General features: G+C 47.8%; 1 protein-coding gene across 1 annotated transcript in view; it reads left to right on the forward strand.

The window, feature by feature from the left end:
- LOC104617300 (formin-like protein 2) overlaps window positions 1-9257 on the forward strand; it is a gene marked incomplete at its 5' end in the record, with an annotated part of 10315 nt that extends 1058 nt beyond the window's left edge. Inside the window, 9 exons of the mRNA XM_010282577.1 lie at window positions 396-630; window positions 1342-1410; window positions 1582-1662; window positions 2039-2168; window positions 2326-2489; window positions 2738-2839; window positions 3322-3420; window positions 4337-4460; window positions 9148-9257. Coding sequence (XP_010280879.1) covers window positions 396-630; window positions 1342-1410; window positions 1582-1662; window positions 2039-2168; window positions 2326-2489; window positions 2738-2839; window positions 3322-3420; window positions 4337-4460; window positions 9148-9257 — 1114 coding nt within the window. The remainder of the gene's footprint in view (window positions 1-395; window positions 631-1341; window positions 1411-1581; window positions 1663-2038; window positions 2169-2325; window positions 2490-2737; window positions 2840-3321; window positions 3421-4336; window positions 4461-9147) is intronic.
- Window positions 9258-9772: the final 515 nt, after the last annotated feature.

Raw genomic sequence — 9772 nt, forward strand, 5'->3', positions numbered from 1 at the left:
GTTCAGCAGCTGGGGTTCATGGGGCTCTGCTATAAAACTGCTATTTGCTCCTCCCCACCTATCTTCTCTCGTAAAAGTGAGGTGTGGGGGGAATGACCATGTCTTTGGAAAGAGGAACGGGGGTGCCCAGCAGCACCGTTCACATCAGCACAGTAACCTTCTTCACATCTTCACGTGCAGGACCGTGCCGCCCACCCCAGCCAGGGCAACAGGAGCAGGCGTTACTTCAGAGCATCTTTATAAGCTGCTCATTGCGTTACTTGGGCTCATGTGTAGCTGAGCGGCGTAGGAGGCAGAGGAAAGCTGCCTTTGGCAGCTTTCTCACTTGTTACTTTTCCTTCATTTTGTGTAGAGCCTTGTCGTGACACCACTTCTTCTGCTTTATTATCACGCAGGTTCGACCTGAAAACGTTGCCGGTGGATTTTGTTGAATGCCTCATGCGGTTCCTGCCCACCGAGAACGAAGTGAAAGTGCTGCGGCTCTACGAGCGAGAAAGGAAACCCATCGAGAACCTGTCTGACGAAGACCGGTTCATGATGCAGTTCAGCAAGATTGAGAGGCTGATGCAGAAGATGACCATCATGGCGTTTATAGGCAACTTTGCAGAAAGCATCCAGATGCTGACCCCGGTGAGTGAGGGGCACCTGGGCGATGCGTTAGCTGTGCGGGGATCGGGGCTTCCCGGGGGTTCAGCCTCCACCTAAGAGCTGCGCTCTGCGGCGTGGGTCAGTTTGTGGGGAGCGTTGCAGGCTGCTGGTGTGGGGCAGTTGGTGACGGTTACGGAGATTTTGTCTAAGACAGAGGGATGATTTGAGTGTCGTGGGGTGATCGGGAGTTTCACAGGGACACAATGAGAAACACACAAATGAAGAAGTGATTTTCTAGCTATATTTTCACATATCAGTGACTCCAGTATCCCAAGCGCTGTTTGTACGGCAGCTTGTAGCCTGGACCGCTCCATGTTGCCCTGTTTCTTTACCCTGTAGAAGTTTAAAACTGGTTTAAATGAAAATCTAGTTGTTTGTACCACCAGGGAAAGTTACTATCAGTGCTGGTCTGTGGGCTCTTTGAAGTGTGTCCCATTCAGCCTGATGCATCTTTCACAGTCGTAAGGGTTGAAATGTAAATACACTTTCACCCAACCACATCTGAGTGTGGTAAATCTGTGGTGCAAATGAATTATTTGAAATCCTGACGTGTCAGGGCAGGATAACATTCATGCTAGGGCCCGTGGTATGGATGAGAAACAATAGTTTTTTTCAGAATGTGAGCGTTTAGATTTTAATTTTACTCTTGGGTTGGACCTGCATTAACCAAAGCTCTTCTGTGTTTACCTGCAGCAACTTCATGCAATAATAGCTGCGTCTGTCTCAATAAAGTCATCCCAAAAGCTTAAGAAAATACTGGAGGTAGGTCTGATCTTTATACATTCAGTAGCTCCATCACTCACCGGTGCATCCCCTTAACGTATAGTGAAACCATACCTGGATGCTGACGTACCAAACTCTCCTTCCAGAGGTTTCTGAAGCGTCGTGCATTTATCCTGAAAATTCAGGCTTTGCTCTCTTTCATCCTGGCAGATAATCTTGGCTCTTGGAAACTACATGAACAGCAGTAAACGAGGAGCTGTGTATGGATTTAAGCTACAGAGCTTAGACCTGGTAAGTAAACCAGAGGTGTCTGGGGGTGACCAGGCGGGAATGCATTTCATGGACACGGCAAGTGGCTGCTGGGGGACTCGGTCGGCGCTTCCCAGCCGGTGGAAGCAGAGAGCAGCAGTGGGGAAGGTGCTCCCTGCCAGGCGCTGTCAGATCGCTTTGCTTATCATTGTTTTGGGGGGCCAGTGAGGAGGAGGCACGTGTCTTCAGAGGCTCTGCAGACCACAGCTTGAAAACCACTTGCTAAACGTTTAAATGAGCTTTTACAGCCATCCCTATCAGATGGAGAAACACCAGGGAAGGGCGAGCACCGGTTGAGTCACTTTGCGTGGAGCCAGCTGCGCCTCCACCCAGCAATCTCTTTGCCTTCTCTCCCCAGCTCCTAGAAACGAAGTCGACGGACCGAAAGCAGACCCTGCTGCACTATATTTCAAATGTGGTCAAGGAGAAGTACCAGCACGTATCCCTCTTTTACAATGAACTGCATTACGTGGAGAAGGCTGCTGCAGGTACCGTCACCCTCCTGTGCCTGGCCAGCGGTGGTGGCATGCATGCCGTGTGGGGGACTTCACAGCACGCCACGCATGGGCTGTGGGGAGTTGTTGAAGCTGGGGTTCAGGTGCTTGCACAGCAGGAGCAATGCAGCATTTTTGGTTTATTTCCTAGTGTCTCTTGAAAATGTCCTCTTGGACGTGAAGGAGCTGCAGAGGGGCCTGGATCTGACGAAGCGCGAGTACACCATGCATGACCACAACACGATGCTGAAGGAGTTCATTCAGAACAACGAAGGGAAGCTAAAGAAACTGCAGGACGATGCCAAAATAGCCCAGGTATTTCTTTAATCTCGGGGTTTGGCGGGAGGGTGCGAGTGACACAGTGAGTAGCAGCACGTCACTGCAAAGGCCATGCTTTATATACAGAGCAGGGATGTTGTGGGTTTGTTCCTGAGTTCAAGACTTGCTGGTCTGAGCCAAGGGTTTCACATGCAGACAAAATCTAGACCCTGTATGCTGAGAACTGCGGATAAGTGAGTTTATCTTGAAATATCTGCAACGCAGTAAATCTGTGCTTTTTGTAGGATGCCTTTGATGACGCTGTGAAGTACTTTGGGGAGAATCCCAAGACGACACCCCCCTCAGTCTTTTTCCCAGTGTTTGTCCGGTTTGTGAAGGCCTACAAGGTAAACACGAGTATCCTCCTCTTCTCTTCTGTCCTTCAGAACCCGATTTGTACCTGCATGGCTTGGGGCTCCCAATAAAACGGCTTGGGGCTCCCTCTAGCTTTGATGCAATGTGAGCCATCCTCGACAGCGCGGCAGCACCAGTAGTTGTTTCAGGATTATTTTCAGGGCTGAGAGACAACACGACTGTCTGAGACGCTGGAGGAATCCTCAGAAATTGAATGTCTGGGCAGCTGCAGCTTACACCTTGAACCCTGAATTCGTGTCTTTTGGGACTGGTGGGAGAGAGTGGGTTGTGCGACCTAGGAAGGTCTCTTCCAGCCCAGTTTTTTCAGACTGTGTTCAGAGGCAGCTAAACTGCTACACCTAACCTTGCTTCCTTGGACAGCCCTGTGGTAGCAAGTGATAGTGTTACTCACTTGTAATATTTAGGTTCCCTATAGCAATTAGAAGCTCTAACCTGTGGTTTTTGTGATAAATAGCAAGCAGAAGAAGAGAATGAGTTGAGAAAAAAACAGGAACAGGCCTTAATGGAAAAACTTATGGAGCAAGAAGCACTGATGGAGCAACAGGACCAAAAGGTATGAAACAGATAAGTCTTACAGGCAGGAGCCATCATGTTCATGTCTTTTTCCTGACAGTTCATAAACCTCAGCTCTGTATAAGAACTTCAGTTGCCCAGCTTATCGTTGCCTAGAAATAGAGTCTCTGAAAATTTCCTCCTTATGTGGAGAGAACTGAAATAAGCTGAAAGAGTTACGGTGTATGGTTCTGCTACTTTTGAAGCCTGCAAAATTAAAAAACGAATAGACAGAAAGTCATCTCATCCACATTGCCATTAGCTAAACTTTGTTCTTCTCTGGCCGTGCATCTGTTAAAACCCTGCCGGTGCTCAGTGTGCAGAGCTTCCCATCGCTTACAGGGACAAGGAACGATCCTCCCCAGATCCTTCCCTGGCAGAGCCTGGCAGCAGGACTGAGTCCCAGGTTACCATTTTATAGGTATTTTCCTGACATGTTTGGGGTTTTTTTTTCCCCTGAGGTGACACTTTAGATTTGGTGGAGGAAGTCTCCCCTGGCTCTAAACCAGCCACTTTGTTGGCTGGTGCTGCTTCCCAGAGCTGTTGTTGGGATCTTTAACCCCAGCCAAGCTTTTTCCCTCGGAAGGAAAGCCCGTTCTCTTTGTTCTCCTAATGCTTTTCAGAGGTAAGAGCTTGGAGCTCCAGTTCCAAGTGATGAGAAGGCTTGGAAGTAAGTTACAAACCTAAGAAAGAAGAGCAGCTCGACAGCCGGGTTAACTTGTGACCCTGCCCGTCCTCTCCATGGGACATGAGCTAACCGCACACGTTTTTCCCCATCTTGCAAAATTGGGCAGAAAACTGGCAGTTACTGTTTGCTGATTGCTACTAGTGGGATCACCTGGTGTTTCACAGTCAGGAGGAGAGAAGCAGCGTAGCTGGAGGTCAGTCCTTACAAATCCTCTCTTCTTTGCTTTCAGTCTCCTTCACATAAAACAAAGAGACAGCAGCAAGAGCTGATCGCAGAGCTCAGACGGCGACAAGTCAAGGATAACAGGCATGTGTACGAAGGGAAGGATGGTGCTATTGAAGATATTATTACAGGTAAACACCTCTTGTTCTGTAATCTCAGAGGCCCTTTCACAAAGGATAAAAATGTATATCTGCCTAGTAGCTATTTTAAGTACTTCGTTTGCTGCTTTAAAAAGTGATACTCGAGCACAGCTTGGGACATTGTTTATATGATGTGAATCAAGTATAGAAGCTTTTGCTAACGGTATATAACGAACAAACCCCAGTAACCTGCCTTTACGTGTCCGCTGCCAAGGCTGCGTGCGCAGACCTCGGGCGCGCGCTGGGTTTCTTAGTTCTTCTGTTCCAGCATGTGGGACGTACTCGTTCTCTGATCTTCAGAGTAGCCGGTTCGGTGCCTGATCTCAGCCGGTGCTCCGGTGGGGATATGCATGCCGTGCAGACCTTCCCCTTTCTTCCCCATAAGTGGAATGTATGACGGGTGTTTAACATTATTAAGAGCCTACATTTTCACTGAAATGTACTAACAGTAATTGAACCACTTTATCGCACAGTTACAGCAAATCATTTAGTCAAACCTGAATGATTTATGATGCTAAACTGCTTCTGATTTTACTGCTTCTCAGATTGGTAGGCAAAGTCTGCTCTGATCCCAACCTAGGGCTGGAAGCAGAGGCACAGAACCCGCTGTCGTAGCCAAACACAGTCAGGATTTTGATGCAAATATTTGCTGATAAAAAGAGCCGCCTTCTAAACTGCATTTTGCTCAGGAGTCAGACCATTTTTAATCTATACAGCTGCTCTGATTGCAGTACTTTGATATTACTGCACGTTCTTCACCTGTGTGTGGAAGGAACGCGATTTTACCACTTCGATAGCTTTACATTTGTTTCCATTGCACAGAAGCTCAAAAAAAGGTCATTGTGGCAAGATTTCCTTGGCTGCTGCTCCTCAATGTTTTTCACATGAGTTTTTCCTGCAGGAGGGCAGGAGAGCTGTTCTACCACTCCCTAAAGAAAGCCAGGGAATTTTTGCCCAACTAGGTGACAGGGTTGAAATGCTTGAAGCTTTCACAACTCTTTTTAACCTTGATTAATAGCTTCCTAAGATAACATTCTTTATTTAAAGGGCAGAGTCACTATGATAGCTAATCTGTTACTGCTTCTGCAAGTCCTTCAGACTCCTGGAAGCTTGTTTAATTGGTACAGTGGTTCTCCTGCTCTGTGGGAGAAACGGATTGTGTGGCAGCAGACCATCCATATGCAAAAGGCAGTCCAGTGGAGGGAGTGCCAGACTCAAATGAAACATTTCCTATGGTCTTGTGCCTAGTATGTCCCGTTACGGGGGTGTCTCTGGGGGCCTCGAGCCATGTAATAATAAAGGTTTGGCACAGAAAGTCAGGTCGGACTGAGGTCACTTGAATACGGCCCATAAGATCTCTGTTGATAGTATGGAAATGATCAAAAGTGTAGTTTTAAATTGGATAGTGTCTCACCAGACGCACAGGACAGCTCTGCTGGTCCGGAGCGTAGCGCTAACACCACACCCTTTTCTGGAGCACGCTTAGCACTAGTCAAACCCGCTGGAAACCATGTAATACAAGAAATAGTTACTCAAAGACTTAGGGCTGCCTTGTTGCCAAAGCCTAGCGAAGGGCAGTGCTATTAGACAGCTGGTTGGAACACGTAAAACCGTCCCCGGGTGTCCGTGACCGAGCACTAACACTGTACTAATGCGATAGATCCGCTTCTCACGGCTGTTTGTCTGTTTGGCTGTTATTCCCATGCAGTGCTGAAGACTGTGCCCTTTACTGCTCGAACCGCCAAGCGGGGCTCTCGGTTTTTCTGCGAACCTGTTCTCACTGAGGAATTCCATTACTAAACTATTCCTCTTTCACATCTGATGCTCTTAGAAAAAAGAAAGGTTGCTGTAGATTTTTGACACTTCTCCATTTGTACGGATCTCAGCCAGGATCATGTGAATGTTGAGTGTATAGTAATGTCCAGCGTCCACCTGAAGTTGTATTTGTGTCACCTCTGTTGCATGTTCTTGTGTTTCAGTAACTTTTTATTCCATCCCATCGACTTTTGTGCTTGATGCTTTTGGCCATCCTTGCGTTTCAAAGGCATCTCTCACCCTCACGACAAACGCCATAGAACAGCAAGTGGTGGAAGTCACGGCAGATTTGGTGCAGGTTTCCTACAGCTCACAAGACTGAGGAGACCAAATGCAGTCAAAAAGTGACAGTTCACTTGGCTTTTCTATGTCACCTCTTTTGGCCTACAGATGTTTCTCTGTGTGCCAGTCTACCTATGTAAAATGCATGTAATACATCAGCTGTATGCCAAAGCAGAGGTACCGTCTGCATGAACTAAGCGGGACGTTCTTGGGGTTCACTTTCTGGCTTGGAAGGGTTGTCTGTCGTAACGTACATCCTCTGCGAGGAGTGTTTTGTTTTAGACTTTTTAACCAGTACCTGCATGTTTGTCTGCATGTGAGATACGGGATAAAATGAACAGCATAGAACATTTTCTCATTCAGTCACATCCGTATTTAACTTCTTTCAGTTCCATGCCAACTTTATCTAAATAGAATCAGAGAAGTCTACTGAGCACTAACCAGTTCCAATTCTCTTGGACTTTGTGCAGTGCTGGGGTTGGGCTCGGCAGCGGTGCATGAACCAGGGCGAGAGGGAAGGAGCAGAGCTGGGGAAACACTCGGCTACGTGCCAGAACCACAGAAATTGTGACGATGAAAAGCTTGACATGGAACTGAGCAATTTACATCGTGTGGTGTAAAGTGTAAGAAGGGTGTGTTTAACCCAGCATGTCTGTTAACACTGTTGTCTTGAATTAAGGACTCAGCGGCTTAAGAAGACAACAGTGTTTCACTTTTGCGATTTGTATTTTTATGAATGCTTCTAATAAAATTGCAAACTATAATCAGCTCAACAGTTATTTGCTCTTTTGAGTTAATTGCTGTGTTACCTTCCTGGAGCCAATCTTCAAAGCAGCTTGGAATTTGGTTAGCGAGAGGCGAGGGTGGCCCTCCTGTCCTGTCCTCTCCGTGTCTAACCTCCTCTCGTAGCCTTGGCCTTACCCCCTCTTGCTCTGTTGGCTAACGTGCCTGGGAGTTTTGAACGCCGAGTTGACTTGCTCTTCATTTTCCATCCCATTTTTTACTTAACCATCATTTTGTCTTTTGTTTTGTTTTGTTTTTTTCTGTTTAGCCCTAAAGAAGAATAATATCACTAAATTTCCAAATGTTCACTCGAGGGTAAGGATTTCTTCTAGCACACCGGTGGTGGAGGATACACAGAGCTGGCAAGCATCACTTTTTACTTAGCTTCCTCCTCTCTCTGTATGCCAGACAGCCTGTTGGTAGATGTGGCTAAGCGTAATACTGGTGAGAGCCTAACGGCCTGTGGAGACCGAGACTGTTTATCGTCACCCTCTGTGGTGGCGGGGATCCATAGGCCATGGGCTGGTGACCGTCCTTCATACTCTCTCCGTTTTGGCCCTTTCTCCTCCAAGTTTAGCCCGAGATAGGCAGCCTTGTCCCCAGGTTGTTTCAACCCTGTAGTTCCCTGGATATTCTGCTGCCTCCGTCTCGGTCCTGCTACGGCCACCGAAGGGGACGCGAGAGATGGACAACGAGCAGCTCGAAGGGCGGAGATGGGAGAGGGCAGCCTCAAGCAAAGGCACCTTCTGCTGGTACACCGAGAGCCGAGAAGTTTGGGAGTTGCATTTAAACCAAGACATGTCATCTGGGAAATCTGAGGGAGGGTTTGCCCAGTCCAATGCAAATTTGTGTTCCAGGAGAGAAATATTTTAACTTGAAATAGTCTTCAGGTGTGCCAAGTGTGCTCATTATATCATAGCTGCACATGTAACACATGTAACAGCACATGTAACACAGGCCTTCATCACCACGTCTGCCTCCAGCTTTCTTCACTGTTTGACCCATTGCGTGCTCAGTATTCCCTCCTCTTCCCCCCGGAGCTCTCACCGACCCAGCAGCAGCAGGTTTGGGCTTTGCTGCCGGCGAGGAGGAGGAGGGAGGGGGTTGAACTCTCCACTGCCTTCGGCTAACGAAGCGTTTCCACTGCCTTCAGCTAACGAAGCATCTCCGCAGCCGGGCGAGATGGTGGCAGTGGGGCCGGACGGCAGCTGGAGCTTTGCAAGCCAGTTGCAGCGCTACCAGCTGCTTTTTCTCAGGGCACCCTCTGTTAAATGAAGGGATACGTATAGGGAGCATAGACCCCGCCTTCTGTTGCTGAACACTTCCACTGTTGTACCCTGCGTCACACATCTCCAGTGAGCTTCATCCCGCTTTCGAAAACTCCTTCAGCTCACGGTGGCGTGTGAGAGGCTGCGTAAAGGACCAAGGGATACGTCAAGCAGGCTGATTTCAGTCGATGTTGCCTTCCCTGCTGACGTTAATGAATACTGGCAGCCCGTGGGTGGGGAGATGTTCACGCTAACTTGACGGCATAACTCCATGTAGTTTCACCAGCATTTCAGCGCATTTCACCAGTATTACCTGCTGCTTGGGTGCGTAGTAAACGGGCACGCCAATATTTGCTCACTTCTGCTCTCGTTGGGTTGAAGTCCCTTCTCCTCTTCCTACACAAGCTGCTTTGATTGGCTTCCAGCAGGACTTTTCCTTGTCTAAACTGCGTGTGTGTGTGTGTGTGCGTGCGTGTGTGTGCACGCGGGCGAGCCGTGCGTGTTTACGAACGCCGCTTTCCTCTCCGCAGATCTTAGAAACCAGCCGTACCGACGGGCCGACGCGGTGAGGAGAAGCGTCAGGCGGCGCTTTGATGATCAGAACTTGCGCTCTGCAAACGGTGCTGAAATAACCATGTGAGCTGGAGACCTGCAGGTGTCAAGGAAAGGGGGTGCTTGAACGATACCTTGTCTGTGTGAACTCTGTGTTCTGCCACTCATTTACAGCCTTGGGAACAGTAAAATTTACCTATTAAAGGGCTCAGAGACCTAGAAAATGCATAGGAACGTCAGCGATGGGCTCTCCAACTCAACCGTAGCTAATAAGTGCCTAAAATTGAAGTACCTGCTCAAATTAATCAAAGCAATAGGACTTGATTTGATTGGGTATCTTTTTACGCCAATACATTATTCAGTATTTTTAACCAAAATGTAAAATACGTGTTGCTTTTGGGTGTTTAGTTTGGTTTGATTATATAGAAGTTTAGTGACTGGTCTCTTGTGGACCTAACCTGCATCCCAACTGGTTGTAAACAGGTAATACTCGGACGTGCTCTGCTTTTAAATGCATTCCTGTGCTGTCTGCTGGGGGATGAACCTTGGCTTCAGCTGCACTTACTGGCTTTTTTTTGTTTTTTATTTTAAAAAGACATTTAA

The sequence above is a fragment of the Phaethon lepturus genome, unplaced genomic scaffold (genome assembly GCF_000687285.1).
Source record: "Phaethon lepturus isolate BGI_N335 unplaced genomic scaffold, ASM68728v1 scaffold41192, whole genome shotgun sequence".
In the NCBI taxonomy this organism is placed as follows: domain Eukaryota; kingdom Metazoa; phylum Chordata; class Aves; order Phaethontiformes; family Phaethontidae; genus Phaethon; species Phaethon lepturus.